Raw genomic sequence first — 20,161 nt, 5'->3', positions numbered from 1 at the left:
AAGAGCTGATTTATAAGCTCACAACGCATTGCGATGCTATATTAACAAAACATTTTGGGGACTCCCTGGAACCCCTTCAAGGACCCCTGAGGGTCCACGCACCCCACTTTGAGAATCAGTGCTCTGAAACACAACTTTTCAAAGTGGAGGACCCCACGCCGGGGTATCATCAGGGAGGCTAAATAGAAAGGAGAGGGAAACTGGAAAATATAAATATAATGTAAAAAATTCAATTCATGATTATTTTGCCAGTTGAACCACTTTCAACCTGTCATCCCTATTTTCATTTTTAGCCTATCTACAAGCTCAGAATGTGCGTCATAATTATGTTATTGTATTTTTGAAGGGTTTAGTAGTTTTTTTTAAGCCATTTTACAAAAGGGGGGCCGCAGCCAGAGGCTAATTTGGGGGTCTTTGTCATGGAAAGACCCCCAAAGTCCTGCTCTAAAACATGGCGTTTCTCTACGGGTAGCACTGGGACCCTGAGAGTGTCCTCACTTTGATACACATTTACTGTAGTGTACACAGTGTGTCACTTTTTGGTAACATGATGGTAACAGTGTCCCGAGCAAAACCAGTTGCTGGAACTCAAAAACAGACCACACACACAGATAAAGAACAGCTCATAATAGAGCAATGTTGTGTTCTAGGGGTGTGCCGATTTCATGAAACGATACGATACTGGATATTGGGCTCACAACATTGATACGATATCGATACAATACGATATATGACACTTTTCTATTATGAAAATATATGGGGGGGAAATAAAGCAAATGCAAACAAATACTTCTGTTTTTGCATTATTACAATTGCAAAAAATATAATATCTATTACACTGGAGTTTGAACAGGTGTCCGACAAAGGTTAGCTGATTTTTGACAGCAGAGATGTTAGAAATTGGTTTGATGAACAGTACACAGGAGCAGAAGTGCACATCAGTGTTGTTGAGGAGGTGCTGCTGACCACGGAGGATGCTCTGTGTACACAAGAAGGAGGTCGCACATCTCGTAGCCACGATGCAATAACGGCAGTGGCTCAGGAAGTAGGGCTGACGCTTGGGAATCGGAAGGGGTTCCCGGTTTGATATCCCGGGCTCCCACTGTGTTACTGTTGAAGTGTCCTTGAGCAAGACACTGAACCACAATGAGCATGTTGGTGCCTTGCATGGTTTCCTCCGCCAACGGTGGTTGAGCGTAATGCACATTGTAGTGCTTTGGATAAAGGCACCATATAGAGGCACCATTCACCATTTAAGTAACTTGTTGGTCAAAACGTCGGTTATCCTTTTAAAATAAATATGTTATTGCATCGTGGCTACGAGCTGTGAGACCTCCTTCTAGTAAATAGAAACTGGTTTGATGCCACGAGCGGAAGTCTTTGTGGTTAAAATTCAATGACCGTTAATCTCGGTAAAGGCAGAGTTGGGAGTCGCATGTGGGCGTGTTACGTGACTTGGTCAGGGGTGTGTGTGTGTGTGTGTGTGTGGGTGGTGTTCATCCTTGTAGCTTAATCCTCACTACACTGGCAGTGTCACCTGTCCTTTCATAGTGGTATAGTATTAGTGGTGTCCAGTACTCAATGTACACAATACATTTCCCGTGTTAATTAGCTACAGAGTGTTGTTACCATGACTGCACAAATGGAACCATTTGTAGTTTTGTACACTCCTCTGATTTTCATTGACACTAAGACTTGTATTGCGTATACCAGGTGGTGAAATGTTGACCTGAGAGAGAGAAGAAGTCAGGTGTATGATACTTATGGACCAAAGTCAACATGTGTCACACATTCCAGCAATGTGCTTCCATTGTTTTTTTCCGTCTTTATTTCAAAATTTGACATCTTGAATAGCTAAAGCAGAGGCTATGGCGAGAGAGGGAGATGAAGGATGCTCTGCTGAAGGATACAGTGAAACAAGGAATATATTGAATGTTTCATAAAGAATATTCGAACTACATACATTCCTGTATGCAATCATACAGGAATGTATGTAGTTCTAATATTCTCAATAAGCCAACTCCTTCATGAGGCTGATGCACTCAATGCAATGTGTCTCTTTACCTGTCCTCCCCCATCTCTCTCTCTCTCTCTCTCTGTCTGTCTGTCTGTCTGTCTGTCTGTCTGTCTGTCTGTCTGTCTGTCTGTCTGTCTGTCTGTCTGTCTGTCTGTCTGTCTGTCTGTCTGTCTGTCTGTCTGTCTGTCTGTCTGTCTGTCTGTCTGTCTGTCTGTCTGTCTGTCTGTCTGTCTGTCTGTCTGTCTGTCTGTCTGTCTGTCTGTCTGTCTGTCTGTCTTTTTCTCCACCTTTCTACCACACAACTGCGCATGTACGACACTCGCACACACACACACACACACGCACACACACACTCGCACACACACACACACACACACACACACACACACACACACACACACACACACACACACACACTCGCACACACACACACACACACACACACACACACACACACACACACACACACACACACACACACACACACACACACACACACACACACACACACACACACACACACACACACACACACACACACACACACACACACACACACACTTGAAGCACTTTAACTGCCGTCCCTACTCCCTACTGTATGTTACACAAGCCTTTTATCACCACTCCATCCCTGGGGGGGGGTATCCTTCTATCCTTCCATACTGTAGATGGCTTTCAACCACTTAAACCCCAGCATCCGTATTGTGGGGAAAGCTTTAGCAGAAAATAGCAGATCGATTGTCAATCAGCTATTTTCAGCGGAAGCTTTCCCCACAATAACAGAAAACAGAAAAGACATTAGTATAGACTAGAGCCCTGAGGGACACCGGTCAATCATATATAGGGTTTAAATGGTTAAAGTGTTTCTTTACTGAGACAATGTGAAGGTGATGTTTAGTCAGGTCTTTGATATCACATAACCAGACTAGATATCTAGAACACATCTAGAAAGTATAGTTAACAAAATCATAAGGATGAGCATTTCATCTATAATCATCCATCCACACAAGGTGATATTAGTACATTATTACTGTCGGTTTGTAGCTGATATAACCAAGCCCCCAGAACTACGGTAGAACAGTGAAGCGGCCAAGCCTGGTGGTCAAATCTGAGAATGCACTCAAATGCTACTGCGCGTGCGTCTCCCGTTTTGTGCGCATGCTCACGACGCGTCACGACCCATGGATCCATTCCATTGGTTCATATTGGTTCCATATTGGTTCCTATTCTTACTTCCGGGTGCTTCAAAAACGCCACTGAGCACTTTAATAGAAATGAATAGCTGGGGGCGGGGCAATCCGCCCTCTAGATATATTATAACTCTATGGATATAACACGTTCATGTTGATTATCCTGTATGGATTCATTCAGTTTCTCTCTTGAATTTTTAAAGGGGATTTCCACTTTATAACAACCGGTCAAGTAGACTTGATGAGTGTTCTTCATTTACATAGATAGATAGATAGATAGATAGATAGATAGATAGATAGATAGATAGATAGATAGATAGATAGAGTAATACAGTTTGGCCCTATAACATTGTAATAGTCCAATGCTATATGCTATGTATTATCCAAGGACCATGGTTGTAGGTTCACTAATAGTACTGTGAGTACTTACTGTACTGACAATGCAGTAACACAACACAATGACTCTAATGTGCAAATGTATCTGCTTTTGTAACTGGACTTCAGTTGTGTTTGTTTGCTTTTGTACATTATGTTAACAATTATTGTAAACAATTTCAAGTGTAACAACAAAAAAATAGAAGATGGACATGTTCACAATGCATCGCATTGCTACACATTGTGAGCTTGTAGATCATTTTCGCTATTTGTCGTTCGATTAAGTGTATACATAGTACTTAAGTGATTATGGCAGAGTGTCATTAAGGGCGCACTGTGCTTGCTTCAATATTGAAGTGTACTTAACGACCTTTACATAATATGTTGATACACTGGAACACTATTATCGTCTCTGTCGGGTGGAAACCTCATATGTCCAAAACTGTTACTTTTCATGATTCAAATAAAAAAATATAATGAACAAGTAGGATGTTAAGTTACGGAAAAACACAAAAAGTTAAAATATGGAGATAGGAGGTTTCCGCTCGACAGCAACGATATGTAAAGTGCTAACACAAGTGTTAATGTAAAGAGGCCTGTTTGGTTACATAAATCAGTGATTCGCAACCTGTGGGCCGGGGCCCACTGGTGGGCCATGAGGATATTACAAGTGGGCCCCCAAACAATTGGCAAAACACTAAGATTTTAATGAAAATTTTATTATTTAGAAAAATATAATATTTAGAAAAAATCATGTTAAGAAAGTCACTGTATTTTCTCTTTAAAACTTTAAAAATGTAGTTCTCACTGTGATGCCAGTAAACTAGAGCGTAAAGTATGCTATGTTAGTTCCATTGATCCAATTCCAAGGGTCAGGGTGTTAGCATTTCCCAAGCTTTACTTTGGCTAGCTTGTTCATTTATCTTATTGTCCAGGGGGAAAGCTCTTTAGCAGTCTACTGCCTGTGTCCATGTGGCTACAGAGACACTTTACAATGTGTGTGTTCTTTTTAAATGCTTTTTACCGCCTTTTTATCTCCAATTTAGTCGTTATGCCAATTGATTCCTCCCCACACACATTTCTGTGTTGTCACTGCTGTTGTATTCTACTGACTCACCTATACGAGTGAGGAGCCCCCACCGAGAGCACGTAGAGCATTGGTTCTGGGGTCCGGGGGGACCCCCAGGGGTCCTTGAGGGAGTTCCAGGGGGTCCCCAGCTAAATGATGGATAGTTAGGAACCAAATGGACCCTTATGGGTGTGTAACTCAGAGAGTGTACAAATGGAACCAAATGGACCCTAACGGGTCCATTTGGTTCCATTTGTACACTCTCTGAGTTAAATTAACATTGATTTTACAATATAAATTGGAGAGATAGAAATGCCATTAAATGGGGGTCCGTAGCCTAATGCATGTCAAACTGGGGGTCCTTGAAATTAAAATGGTTGAAAATCACTGCTAGAGCCGTAAAAATCTTCTCTTATGGGGGTGGTCCCTGGCATATCTTTTCAAATGGGGGTCCGCGAGCTAATAAGTGTCAATTTGAGGGTCCTTGACATGAAAAAGTTTGAGAACCACTGACGTAGAGCCTTCGTCCTACTCCTCCCGCCCAACAACACTGGATGAGAAGGATAAGGATGAGACTAAGGTGGCGGTGTGTGTGTGTGTGTGTGTGTGTGTGTGTGTGTGTGTGTGTGTGTGTGTGTGTGTGTGTGTGTGTGTGTGTGTGTGTGTGTGTGTGTGTGTGTGTGTGTGTGTGTGTGTGTGTGTGTGTGACACACCATATTACCATCTTATTGTATGGGACAGGGAGAGTTGTGTGAACTTATGCGGACGATAAAGCTCATGTTGCTTCATGAGGAATTGAAATTAGAATTGAAAATAAGGAATAAGGAAAAACAACAGGTAATTGTGTCTGACCTGAGTTGTGCACCACACTGTTGCACCACAGAACTTGTAGACTGGCTATTTTTGATGACGATATAGTGTAGAGGGAAAAGGTATAGGGGACTACTTAGTATTATAATAGAACTCTGGGGGGACTATATATATTTTTTTAAATCCATACGTACAGATGAACATACACATGGGTACAGGACTTCACACCCAACATAACAAGAATACAAGATAAATGATTTTTCCTTTAGATAAATGAGAACATTACAAACAAAATAAGACAATTCCCCTACCCTTTTCCCCTCCTTGGAACTTTGGCTCCCTCTCACTTCACCATATAGGCATATTAAACATATCTTGAAAAGGGTAGTGGATCTTCAGTAGAGCTTTTATTCCGTGCAAGTAAAGTTACAGGTAGCAGAGCATAGGCAAGCCATGGTCATATTCTGACTGTTAACACCAACACACATTATATTTATACCCTCCTTCTCTCAGTCTGGACCTCGCCCACGCCCTCTTCTCAGAACTCTTAGGACATTTTTTTCATGTTCTTAACTTTAACTCAACCTGGTGATTTTGGCTTTCTATTCTTAACCCATTGACCTTCAGTAATAGCTGACTACACTCCATTCCTTCCTCCCAGAATGTGCGGAATAACAGACAACCATACTTTGAACATTTACTCCGAACATATACTCTACTCCATTGGTTCCCAAACTGGGGCTCGGGACCCCCAGGGGGGTCCCCAAATAATTTTGGGGGGGTCCCCAGATGATTTGCTTAATAATGTGCAACATTGTTTTCTCACTCAACTGTAAACTTCAGCAGTTTTGCACAATATTTATCTGTGGAACCGAGTCAAACTAAATGTAATGCCAACAATTACAAGTGCTTGTCAGGGTCTGGGGTCCCCAGTTCAAATATGATTATTTTGGGGGGGTCCCCAGTTCAAATATGATTATTATATGACGGCAGACAGTGATTTTCTTTTGTTAAAATAAGTGTTAAATAGCTTTATATTCTGATAGTACTCATTGCTACAGAGTGTTTGTTCAGTAACATGAGTCTCCATGTCTCACCAGCTCTTTATTAAACAGAAAATGCCTGGTCAGGATACCAATTTTATCGAATCACAGAGAACTTAAGACAGGATACAGATTAAACAAGTGAAATTGGAAGTGATGACACAAAGAAATGAGCATGTAAATTTGGAACTGGAACACTATAAAAAATTAAGCTGATAAATGGGTACTCTCCTGATTGGCTGAAATGGTGTCACCTACCTGGAAATGTATTTTCTGTCTATCAAAGAGCTGGAGAGACAGAGAGACCCCTGTTACTGAACAAACACTCTATAGCAATGAGACTTTTTGTTTGTACCAAAAAATATCACTTACCCTACCTTTAACCCATAGTCATATTCATAGCTATTTAGATATTTGGCATAACTATTGAGGTATGACATGTTTTATCGTGCAGCCCCATAATTCGCAAGTAGAAAGTAAATATTAAGTGTTTAATTGAACGGTAATTCAATTTAACCTATCATTTTTATAAAGGACGATTTACTTTTCGGGCAAGTGGGCAAGACCTGTGGGCAAGTAGAAAATGACCTGTACTTGCCCGACGGGCAAGTGCCTCTGAGACCTTAGTGTCAACCCCTGTCTCATGTAACCTCCCCCCCGCTTCAGGGGAGGTTGTGAGCCCAGAGACTGTGTCATGCTTGCGCACATTGTTGAGGAGCATCAAAGCCAAATATGATGCAATTTCATTGCAATAAATGGTTTTTAACTTGACGCGCGTTGGTATGAATAATAAGCATGTTAAGTAGTATAAGCACTAGCACAGAGGTTGCAGTTCAGACTCCCGAGAGTGCATACTGAACTGTGAAGTGTTAGTTTTCTAACAAACGTACTTTCCCGACTGCCTCACCTAATCCCAGCCGTTGTAGTTTCGTTTTTTTCGGGTACTTCTAGGTTCAAATAACACAACATCTGGCGTAGCAATGTGTACATGACCTCCCTTATTCCTCACTGTGCTCATGAGTGAAACCCTGATAACAGAAGTCATGCTCTGCCAACTCCAACCGTATGAGAGTTCACACAGTCAGTGCGTTGGGTTCAAAGTTGTGTCAAAGCTCTTAATTTAACCACTTAAACCCCAGCATTACTTACTGTGGGGAAGACTTTCGCTGGAAAAGAAATTGCAGATCGACAAGCTCACAACGCTTGTCGATCGACTATGTTCGGCGAAAGATTTCCCCCCACAATAACAGAAAACAGAAAATACACCAGTGTAGAGCCCTGAGGAACTCCGGTCAACCATATAGGGTTTAAGTGGTTGATGTGGCTGTAAATAGAGGCACATTGCAGAGCTGTGTCTCTGGCGCTGAGCAGTAAGAGGATTGGTTGGCTTTAACCTGAGGTCAGAGTGAGGTAACACACAGACACGTGGTCAGACATGACTCCTGTCTGTCGTGTTCTGGAGGTCAGCCGCAGACAACTGGAACTCACCTTGTTCAGCTGATACCGACCCCCGATGTTAGGGGGGAAAGAATGGCTGATTGTTGTAACATTTTTGTAAAAATAAATCGTAAATGAATGGCCTACTTCATCATGTCACAGCGTCACACAAAAGTATCAAAAATAGCAGATCTACAAGCTCAAAACGTGTCGCGAAGCGACGCGTTTTGAGCTTGTAGATCTGCTATTTTTGCTATTTTGGAATTGTAATTTTTCACGGAGTAAGTAAAATATTTGGACCCGACAGAGACGATCTAAAATTCTTACTGCTGAAATGAAGACGAGAATCAACCACTTGATCCCTATAGCGTCCTTATTCTGGGCATGTCGTAATAGGCAAACATTCACCGAAAATAGCAGATCTACAAGCGTGTGAGCTCGTATTCTGCTATTAAGAGATATACTGTAAGAGATGGTGTAGACTAGAGGGGAAAACGGAGGGGACCTAGTATAGAGCCCTTCGGGGACCCCTGTCAACTATGTATATAAATGCCCGTGTTTTAGATTGAAAAGGTCAAAGCTGAAGGTCACAATCAAGATCAAGGACAAAATGGAGAACAACACATGGGTGGATTTTCATGAAATGAAAGGAATGATCATCAGTAGGCTGCCTCAAAGAGATGATGATGTTATGGACCAAACATGTCAGAGGAACAGGGTCACAATTGAGGGATTAAAAAGACATCATCTCTCATATTTCAGGTGGATAATAATATATCTTGAAAACTGCATAGCGTTGGCAGAGGTTACACTTACTGCAATATTTCCACTTTGTTATACAAATTGTGCTTAGTACAGATATCTACACAAATACTGAAGATAGAGAAAGTGTGTGTGTGTGTGTGTGTGTCAACCCAACATGAGACTCTCTTTTTCTCATCACCTCATTCTCTCTCTCTCTCTCTCTCTCTCTCTCTCTCTCTCTCTCTCTCTCTCTCTCTCTGCAGGGGGGGAAGGCCCCTGGGAAGTCAGGGAGGCGATCCAGCAACGTCTCCAAGGTAACGGCTGAACGTCAGAGAGTCTTACTGAGCTATAGGAGGAGAGGTAAAGCCACAGATAGACAGAGAGAGAGAGAGAGAGAGAGAGAGAGAGAGAGAGAGAGAGAGACAGGTAGAGAAAGGTAACAAGAAAGAGAAAGGGGGAGAGAGCAGGGAAGGATAAGAGAGACAGAGAGAAAAGAGAGACAGGTGTACGGTAGTGAGATGGAGTGGTATATCGTCTCTGTCAGGGTGGAAACCTCATATGTCCAAAGTAGCTGTTACTTATTTGCAAAACACCTGCACTACCCGTTACATTATCCATAGGTGTGGTTTGGGCGTTACAATAATAAAAAACCAATCACGTGCCAGATGCCATTGCCTTTAAGAGAAGACTGCGCAAGCCATTATCCCCAATGCAATCTTACGCTCTCCTCTCACTTCTGATGATTATAGGAACATTTGAATCACAGAGATTTGTTTGAGAATTAGGAAGAGAGGGAGCCTTTGAATGTTGCGCCGTTGTGCGCCCAGCCCGACTCCCACACATGTCCATTGTAGGCGCGCTCTACCAAAGGAGCTTCTTTTTTTTTGGCGATTAATTTGCCTTAATTTAAACTGCCGTTTGTGTCAGTACCTCCACAGAGAAGGTGCATATCGTTGCTGTCGGACAGAAACCTCTTACGTCCATATTTATGAACTTTTTGAGTTTTTTCGTAAATTAGCGCCCTACTTGATCGTACTACAGCGTCACACTAAAGCATGTAGCAGATCCACGAGCTCGAAAAGCGGCGTGAAGAAACACGCTTTGAGCAGTGATGGAAGAATACTCACATGTTTTACTTAAGTAAAAGTATCAATACTGCAATGTAGATATACTCTGTTGCAAGTAGAAATCCCGTATTCAAAATGTACTTGAGTGAAAGTACAAAAGCATCAAAATGATGATATGTATTTGTCTCATCTCAAAATGTTTTGTTCCAGGGACCCCCAGGAGCAAAGGAGGAGGATACCTCGGTGAAGGTGAGCCCGTCGGCCCAGACCACCCAGAAGAGGCAGGTGAAACGCCGTCACCGCCGCAAGAGGACCGGCAGCGTCCCGGCGGACGCCGCCAACACGGACCCCACCGTCGCCGCCACCACCAAACAGGACAGCCCCGACCCCAGCCCCCCCGGCTCCGAGAAGAGGGTCGAGAAGAGGGCGCGGACGCCCGGGCCGCGCCGGGGGGAGCGGGAGCGGCCCCCGCGCCTCCGCGACGTCGCGACGGAGTCGTCGTCCGAGGACGGCGGGGAGGCGCGGCGCGAGGCGCGCAGCTGGAGCAAGGAGAAGGCCCGGAGGGGAGGCCGGCGCCGCAGCGAGGAGGGCGGCGGCCGCGAGAGGGCCATGGAGGAGGTCAGTGGTGTAAAGTAACTAAGTACATTTACTCAAGTTCTGTACTTAAGTACAATTTTGAGGTACTTTTACTTTACTGGAGTGTTTCCAATTGTCTATACTTTTACTAAAAAAGTACTGCAAATATTGTACTTTTACTCCACTAAAATTATTTGAAAACTTTAGTTACTAGTTACTTAGCAGATATAAATGATTACATTATAAAACATACATAAACCACTTTAGCCCTATTTTATACCTTGGCTATTTGAAAATAGCCGATCTACAAGCTCGTAGATCGGCTATTTTCAAACATTTTTGTACTTTTACTTTTAGTACTCAATACTTTTGTACTTTTACTCAAGTACATTTTAGAATTCTGGACTTTTACTTACTTACGTAACAGAGTACTTCTACATTGCAGTATTGATACTTTTACTTAAGTAAAACATTTGACACACACTTTTTCCACCACTGGATTAGGTCATGGACGAGGTCATCATGGATGAGGTCATGGAGCTGCAGTCCGTCTGCTCCGAGGAAGGGAAAGGAGAGGAGGAGGAGGAGGAGGAGGAGGAGGAGAAGGAGAACCGGGCCCCGACAGAGAACGGGGAGGAGGAAGGGGGCCTGAAGAAGCGTCGCAGTGCCAGCAGTGGGGGGTCTTCCTCTGTGAAGGGAGGCAGGGGGAGTGGCTCGCAGAGGAGTGGCTCGCAAAGGAGTGGCTCGCAGAGGGCAGCAGTGGAGGAGGTAACTCAGATTTCAATTTTTTTACTTAAAGTTGCACAATGCAGGTTCACAAATAACGATTTTTAGCAACGTCTGCTGGTCACTACCGTCACTGCATACAATTTTCCGTAGTCCTCGATTACCCAGAATTCCATTTGTTTTCACCGGAAGCCGGAAGCGTTTCAAAAAGCGTTCTTTTAATTGTTTTATACTATCTGCGGATCGTTTCTCTTAGCCAGTGGAGCATTAGTTACCATGAGCTGTGTTTTCTTTTTCTGTTGTTTTTCGATCTTCCAATCCTACATTCTCTTAAAATCAGCGTGAGGTTCCTTTTTGTTATTAGCGCGGTAGTTCCTGGCCAAACAGGAAACCGGTGCGGTAGTTCCTGGCCAAACAGGAAACCGGTGCATTTTCCGGCCGGATGACGTCATTTTCGCGGGAGAGGCTCCCCCGACACCGTTCAATAGAAAATATATAAATAAAAGGCTTTCGGGAGTGAAATTCATGGAGTGGGTGTTGTGAAACATTTGCCACTCACAAAAGATATACAATTTAACCTTAGTTTTTGTTTTAAAGTTACCTAGTATTACTTTAAAGTAAAAGTAGCAATACCACAATATAAAAAAGTAGAACAAGTTACAAGTAGAAGTCCTGTAATCAAGATTTATACAAAGACATTTTAAAATATATTTTATTTGATCTTTTTCGATATTTTTGAAATATTTTCCAAAAATAGCAGATGTACAAGCTCACAGCGCGGCACGAAGTGACAAGCTCGGTGCCGCGCTATGAGCTTGTATATCTGCTATTTTTGAATAGCCCAAAGAAATCTAAAAATGACAGAGATGCGTTCCCGGTTTGAATGGGTTAAAAATGGGTGAAGTGCAGTACTTTATGGGTACCACCCACCCATAAAACAAACATGGGCAAATTCTCCTTCTAGAGCACGGCCACCAAGGTATGGAATAGTCGAACCCCATCCCTCAAAAAATGCAGTTCGCTGGGCTCATTTAAAACAGCCCTAAAACTCATCTTTCAGGAGGCCATAAGAGGAGGTAGTACCAGTTTCCCGGTAGACAGACGAGTTTTTTTGTAAATATTTTGTATTTTTCATGCTGCTTTTTTTTGTACATACATGTAGTGTTATTTTTTCTCTGTATTTTATGTTGATTTGAACTGTTTGGTTGCTACTATATATGTCTATGAAATTAATTGAAGGACCCCAACGGAAACAAGTCCGCAAGGACTTTTTTGGTCGGACCTTTTAGACAAAAGTATTATAAATGTAACTGTGTTGTTTTACATTATTTTGCCTAAAGTAGAAGATACTTAGTTACTCTGCTACCTCTGATGGCAGAGGGAGTCGTTGCATGGTGCTGACGGAGAGAGGGAGCAGAGGTTCGAGGGGAGCAGCTCGTCGTCGCCGGCAGAGGATGGGGAGGAGCTTATCACCAAGCGCTACCAGGAGACGGGGGCGGGGGGCGGAGACATGTCCGTGCCCACGCCACAGAACGACGTGCACTTTGGGGAGAACGGCGGCACCGCGTTCCCCTGCTCTGATGACTCCGAGGTGGAGGTCTGCAAGTACGTGCGCGCGTGTGTGTGTGTGTGTGTGTGTGTGTGTGTGTGTGTGTGTGAGAGATAGAGAGAGAGAAAGTGTACCCGTGTGTGTCCACATGCACGCGTCTGTGTGCATGGGATCATGCGTGCACCAGCGCTCTACACTTAAATGGCATTTCGTTGCTCTTATCTCCATATTCGAAATGTTTTAGTTTTTTCGTAAATGAACGCCCTACTTGATCACACTACAGCGTCACACAAAAGCAAAAAAAAAAAAGCAAGCGTCGAACTTGTAGATCTGCTACTTTTGATATTTTTTTATTTGATGCCACTTGGTGCGCTATGATCTGCTATTTAAAAAAAATCGTGACATTTTGTACAAATCGTTGAATATATATATACTTTTTAAAGCGAACATTTGTAACTCAAATCTTTGCTTCTGGGGTCCCTGGAACAAAACATTTTGAGATGGGGGTCCGACCGTGGTCAAATACATATCTAAAAATGATTTCTAAATCCTAAAAGTATGTTGCTATATCAGCGGTGCTCCAACTTTTCCATGTCAAGGACCCCCCAAAATGATATGTATTTGGCCACGGACCCCCATCTCAGAATATGTTGTTCCAGGGACCCCCAGAAGCACAAATCGGAGTTAAAAATGTTTGCTTTAAAACATATATATTATATTAAAAGATTTGCACAAAGTTTTGCAAAAACAAAAATCGTAGATCTGCTATTTTTGAATAGTCAAAGAAATCTAAAATGACACAGATGCGTTCCCGGATTGAATGGATTAACTGAAGGTGCAAAAACTACAACCATTTTCTTCCCCAATTCATTGAGACTAATTATTGTGATAAATAATTGTGATCTCACTTAATGACACGATATGATCATTTTAGCCATGATTGTGGAGCCCCGGTGTATACTGGTCATCTATCACAGTGGTTCTCAAACTCTTTCATGTCAAGGACCCCCAAACTGATATGTATTTGGCCCGTTTTTTTTTTGCCAGGGACCCCCCCCCCCCCCCCCAGAAGAGAAGTGTAAAATAATTTAGAAATGTATGCAACATTTTCCAATACCTTCACGATTCTGTTTTTTTAAATATTCAAAAATAGCAGATGTACAAACTCACAGCGCGGCACGAAGTGAGCTTGTATATCTGCTATTTTTTTAACAGACACATTTTAGAAAAAAAAAAAAACACCTTGAGAGCCACTGATCTATCAATATCTTTCACTTTTCATGATGCGTGTGTGTGTGTGTGTGTGTGTGTGTGTGTGTGTGTGTGTGGTGCGTGCGTGCGTGCGTGCGTGCGTGCGTGCGTGCGTGCGTGCGTGCATGTGTGGATGTGTGTGTGCGTGTGTGCGTGCACAGGATCTGCCACTGTGAGGGAGATGAGGACTTCCCTCTGATCACTCCGTGCCACTGCACAGGGAGCCTGCGGTTCGTCCACCAGGCCTGCCTCAACCAGTGGATCAAGTCCTCAGACACACGAATGTGTGAGCTCTGCCAGTACGACTTTGTCATGGACACCCAGCTCAAGCCGCTAAGCAAGGTACAGCATAGCTACATGCACACGCCACATTACTGGAGCTCTTTTACTAAATATTTCTGATGACTAGAAATCAATGGTTCTCAAAGTGAACAAAACATGAATGACCACACAGTCGACTCTCGCCAGCCATACAAATAAAAGACAATAAGAAAAAAGGAAAAAGAGACGAATAAATAAATGAATACAAACTGAAATGTTTTTTTAAAGTTTTATGGAAGTGAAATGTAATTAAAGGCAAAGTCAACGTGCTGTTTACATTTATGACTAATACAATATTCAATCAATCAATCAATCAATCAAACCAATCATAATCCAAAACTGTTACTTTTCAGGATTCAAATTAAAAAAGTTGTGAGTTTGTAGATCTGCTATTTTCAAAAGATTTGTATACACCTGAAAACTCGTGAAATGGGACATTGTGCATAATGAGTACTTTTACTTTTGGGTACTTTAAGTGTATTTTGATGCCGATACTTTTGTACTTTTAACTCTGTAACGCGGTATTGATACTTTTACTTAAGTAACGAATGTGAGTACTTGGTCCATCAATTCACTGCTCATGTCGTGTCTCTGTTCCTGTGTCTCTCCTGCTTACAGTGGGAGAAGCTCCAGATGTCCACCACTGAGAGGAGAAAGATCTACTGTTCGGTGCTGTTCCACCTGATAGCCATCGGCTGTGTGCTGTGGTCCATCTATGTTCTAGTGAGGAGGACCGCCGATGAGTTCCGCACGGGCAGGACTGGTCAGTTCTCACGAGTACTCATGGTCGGGACCCATGTTTGGGCCCCGGACCCATTTTATGTAAATAAATATCCCTTTTTTTGTTTCCAATTACAATTTTTGTATTAACATTTTAAAAGATTGCAATTTTTTTCCCCATTTTTTTAATACATTTTCAAAAAAATCTAAAATCACACCTAATGGTGACCGTAATGATTTTACATTTCCCAACATCCATCCTTCTACATCAGTACTTCTCAAACTTTTTCATGTCAAGGACCCCCAAATCTGAAAGTGTTCTGTGCTAGGGAGACCCCCAGAAGAGAAGATTTGTGTAAAAAAAAATATCAAATTTATTAAAAAGAATCCCAAACATTTTCGATATTTTTCTAAACTTTTCAAAAATAGCAGATGTACAAGCTGCTATTATTTTTTATAGCCAACATTTAAATGGATAAAATGTATACATTTTCAAAAAATCTGAGAAATTCCATAAATACATGTATTTATTTTTTACGTATGAAAATAGCTGATCTACAAGCTCACAACGTGTCGCATCGCAACACATTGTGAGCTTGTAGAATGGCTATTTTCACTAGTTGGGGTCCCGGGGAGGCATAACATTAATTTTTTGGGGTCCCGAGCTAAAAAGTTTGCGAACCACTGCTCTAGAGACCTTAGAACCGGGTCTAGGGTTAGATGGATCTATGCACTTGTAGGTACTGTATATAACGGCTTAACATCGGCCTTTTCATTGATAATCAGATATGAGCATGTCAGTTCTATTATATCAGCATGTTGAAAGATTAAAGTGTTAAAGCTGCACTATGTAACTTTCCTCTTCTACCCTGGATTTGGACCCGGTTTCCTGCGCAAGTGCTGACATTTGTACCATTGAGCTAATAGAGCCCAGCCTGCTTGTTCAGGGGATAAATTGAATCTTGACCATCAGATCAAAATTCGTGTCAGATCCATGTGTCTAGGTGAGACATGACCTTTGACACGAAGACTAATTGTCTCAATAGAAGAGCAGGGAGACCAAATACAACCACCCCAATTGTATAAGTTATTGTATTAACATATTCTACCATACAGATTGGACAAAGTTACATTAAGACCTGAGGCGATTCGTACATTTCTTTGTAAATCCTAACAGTTAAAAAAAAAAATCTAGATTTTTCAAAAATAGCAGATCTACAAGCTCATAGCGCGGCACTCGGTGCAGCGCTATGAGCTTGTATATCTGCTATTTTTGAATAGCCAAAGAAATCTAAAGTGACACGGATGCGTTCCAGATCTTAATGGGTTAATAAAAGAAAAGTTACATTGTGCCACTTTAAGAACAGTGAAAATACAGTATTTATGAAATTACATACCCAGGCATCATTTATTTTGGTGTGTCCTTCACTGTTCCATGTCTGTCTTAGAGGTAGGGTAAGTGATTTACTTTGGTTAAAATAAGTGTTAAATAGCTCTATATTCTGATAGTACTCATTTGCTATAGAGTGTTTGTTCAGTAAAAGGAGTCTCCCATGTCTCTCCAGCTCTGTATTAAACAGAAAAAGCATTTTCAGTGTTCTCTCCTGATTGGCTTAAGTGTTGTCACCTGCCTGGAAATGTACTATATTCTGTTTAATAAAGAGCTGGAGAGACCCCTGTGACCGAACAAACGCTCTGTAGCAATGATTACTATTAGAATATAAGACTTTAACCTTTTTAACAAAAAAAAAAAAAGACAAATAAATATCATTTACCCTACCTTTATTTATTATTTGTCCTTGTGACTTGTCATTGTGCTGTGCTGTGCTGTGGTGTGCTGTGGTGTCGTGTTAGACTGTGTATCGTCCTACACAGCAAAACCATAAATACTTCACTGGTATGTTTCAAAATAAACCAAACATTTTCCAGAAAACGTAATTGTATGTAACTGTATGTATTAGGGGTGTGCCGATACACTAATTTCACCAAACGATACGATACGATATTTGGCTCACAACTTCGATACGATTTCGATACGATACGATACGCACTTTTTTATTATGAAAATATATGGGGGAGAGAAAATGCAAACAAATAATTCTGTTTTTGCATTATTCAGACGCAAACTTGTAGCTTTTCAGCTACAATAGCCGTTTTGAATCCAAATAGGGCAATAGTGTGACACCTGACCCGAAAAAAAACAACATGTTGTCACCCTTTTCACCTCGGGCTGTTTTCAAGCCTGATTATTATTATTGTAAAAAAAACGATACATATCGTCACGAAAACGTATCGCGATATATAGCGGGACGATATATCGGCACACCCCTAGTATGTATGAAAATACATACTGGAAATCAATTTTCTCAAAATATATTCTGTAAAAAAAACATATTTTCTTCTTACATTTTTATATTTTGAAACATATGAATATATTTGTTCGTACTAAATAGTCGTTTGACGTGGCGTGCTGTGGATAGAGACTAAAATAACTATAGTTGGTTTTAGGAACATAAACATAGTTGTTGTACATCATAGCGTATAGAATACGTTTCTCCAGAGACCGTAAAGGAATAAAGATATTACACTTATGTTGATTTCAGAGGATTGGTACAGATTTTCTCTGGCCAACTACAAGTATCAAAGGAACGGTAAGCACAGCACGGCTACTGCTATTGCTCACTGTCGGCCAGAAACCTCTCTTTATTGTTGCTTTGTCGTTGCCGTCATCTTCATATTTAAACTTTTTGTGTTTTTCCGTAAATTAACGCCCTACTTGATCACACTGCGGCGTCACACAAAAGCATCAAAGGTATACAGATCCACAAGCTCATCGATCTGCAGTGGTGGGAAAAGTACTCAAATTCTTTACTTAGGTAAAAGTATCAATAATGCAATATAGAAATACTCTAGTACAAGTAAATACAAGTAAAAGTCCAGAATTCTAAATTTACTTGATTACAAGTACAAAAGTATTAGCATCAAAATGTACCTAAAGTACCAAAAGTAAAAGTACTAAAATGTTTGAAAATAGCAGATCTACAAGCTCACAACGCGTCGCAAAGCGACGCGTTGTGAGCTTGTAGATTGGCTATTTTCAAATAGCCCATGTATAAAATAGGGCTAAAGTGGTTAATGTATGTTGGAAATACTCCAGTACATTATAAATATCTCAAAATTGTACTTAAAGTACAGTACTTGAGTACATGTACTTAGTTATTTTACACCACTGTTGATCTGCTATTTTTGCTGTTTTTGAATTTGAATCCTGAAAAGTCACAGTCATCGTATCGCAACGACGTGCAAAAAAGGCGATCTACAAGCTCACTACATGTCACATCACGGCACGTCGTCAGCTTATAGATCGCCTACACTCATTTTGAAAGATTTTGAACATTTTCCCGCCTATAATGACATGCGGCACGGCGTTATAATATAGGCCTCCCGGGAAGGCCAGGGTGAAAGTAAAAGTGGTTAAGTCTGTCTGTGGATTTTTATAAATATTTAACTGATGAATAGTATTAACAATAACCACATTGATCCACTGGAACTCAGGTTCTTTTTTTCCATGTCGTGAAAAGTTTCGGTTTCGTACAAGGTTTCCACCTGACAGTGATATACTGCACAACAGAACACACACCATCATGCTCTTTGACACACGCTGCAGGCTCTCACAGCCTGTGTGTGTGTGTGTGTGTGTGTGTGTGTGTGTGTGTGTGTGTGTGTGTGTGTGTGTGTGTGTGTGTGTGTGTGTGTGTGTGTGTGTGTGTGTGTGTGTGTGTGTGTGTGTGTGCAGTGCACGCATGTGCCTCGGTGTGTCATCACGGTTATTGTAGTTATCGAGTGATTTGCATTTCATTTTGACTTTATCTGTTCAAATTCAGTTTAGTTTTAATAACAATAATACCAACAACAGCTAAGGATATTTTCCTCTCAGATTTTTTTATTGGTTTTAGTTAGTTTTGTAAAATACACAATACAGTTTCAGTTCGTTTTTTGTAAAGCCTCGTTTTTTTTTTTTTTTTTACTAAAATGTGCTTTCAATTCTAGCTTCCAGAATGTTAGTTAAGTATAATGACTTGGCTCTGTGTGTGTGTGTGTGTGTGTGTGTGTGTGTGTGTGTGTGTGTGTGCCCGTGCACACGCGCGTCTCCGCGGCCTTCCCCCTCCCAGGTGTGCTGGACTGGCCATTCTGGACCAAGGTGACGTTGGTGGCCATCAGCTTCACCGGCGGCCTCGTCTTCATGTACATCCAGTGCAAGGTCTACCTGCAGCTGTGGCGCCGCCTCAAGGCCTTCAACCGCATCATCACCGTGCAGAACTGCCCGCCGCGCGTCTCCACGGCGCTGGCCAACGGCAAGCCGCCGCACCACGACGCCGTGGAGGTTCCGCTCACCCCGGTCCCCGACCCCGTCCCGGACACGCACACAGACTCTGAGTGTGAGGTGGAGGCTGCCGTGGCGCCCGCACAGACCCCTGTGTGAGAGCGAGGCTTGTCGTGTCGTCCGTCCGTCCCCCCATGTCTGGGGGAGCATCACTGTGACCCCTGACCCACAACACAGGTCAGGACCCTGTACTAGAGCAGGGGTTCTCAAAGTGGGGTCCTTGGGTGGGGGGGGGGGGGATGAGTTAACCCTTTAAGACCTGAGGCGATTCTTTAAAAAAAAATCTAAATCCTAACAGTTTTTTGAAAAAAATATAAAAAATATTTTTTCACGATTTTTCAAAAATAGCAGATCTACAAGCTCGTAGCGCGGCACTCGGTGCCGCGCTATGAGCTTGTATATCTGCTATTTTTGAATAGCCAAAGGCATCCAAAGTGACACAGAAGCGTTCCAGGTATCAATGGGTTAATATAGCATCACAATCATTTTTAACCAATTTATCCATTTATGTGTTGGCTATTCAGAAATAGCACTTCAAATAATTATTTATTTAAGGAAGCATATCATCTTATATCAGTCATTGTGCTTGTGATTTGAGCCAATTGATTTTTTTTATGGATAGTGATAAATAGACTAACTTTGGTCTAACAGGCCCTGAGGACCCCCCAGAGCCTAACATCAATGACAATGATAAGAAAAGGAACAGAAGACAGTGAGGATCTTCTAGCTAATGCGGTGGTTCTCAAAGTTGGGTGCAGACCTCATGGGACCCTCTGGGGTTCCATTTGTACACTCTCAGGGGGTCCTTGAAATTAAACAGTTTGAGAACCACATCTAATGACACCTGATGATGAGACTGTTCCGTTACTTGTATATACTTTA

General features: G+C 41.9%; 1 protein-coding gene across 1 annotated transcript in view; it reads left to right on the top strand.

Moving 5' to 3' along the window:
- The window catches only part of LOC308094529 (uncharacterized protein), a gene marked incomplete at both ends in the record, with an annotated part of 19,632 nt that extends 254 nt beyond the window's left edge, over nucleotides 1–19,378 (top strand). Inside the window, 7 exons of the mRNA XM_080441255.1 lie at nucleotides 8,949–8,999; nucleotides 9,963–10,370; nucleotides 10,833–11,096; nucleotides 12,433–12,659; nucleotides 14,016–14,196; nucleotides 14,794–14,938; nucleotides 19,068–19,378. Of these exons, the coding sequence (XP_080297381.1) occupies nucleotides 8,949–8,999; nucleotides 9,963–10,370; nucleotides 10,833–11,096; nucleotides 12,433–12,659; nucleotides 14,016–14,196; nucleotides 14,794–14,938; nucleotides 19,068–19,378 (1,587 nt within the window). The remainder of the gene's footprint in view (nucleotides 1–8,948; nucleotides 9,000–9,962; nucleotides 10,371–10,832; nucleotides 11,097–12,432; nucleotides 12,660–14,015; nucleotides 14,197–14,793; nucleotides 14,939–19,067) is intronic.
- Between the last annotated feature and the right edge of the window lie 783 nt (nucleotides 19,379–20,161).

Source organism: Gymnoscopelus braueri (genome assembly GCF_963280865.1).
Source record: "Gymnoscopelus braueri genome assembly, chromosome: 2".
NCBI classification, from domain to species: domain Eukaryota; kingdom Metazoa; phylum Chordata; class Actinopteri; order Myctophiformes; family Myctophidae; genus Gymnoscopelus; species Gymnoscopelus braueri.
The sequence above is the reverse complement of the archived record's forward strand: the minus strand, read 5'-3'. Positions and strand labels throughout refer to the sequence as shown.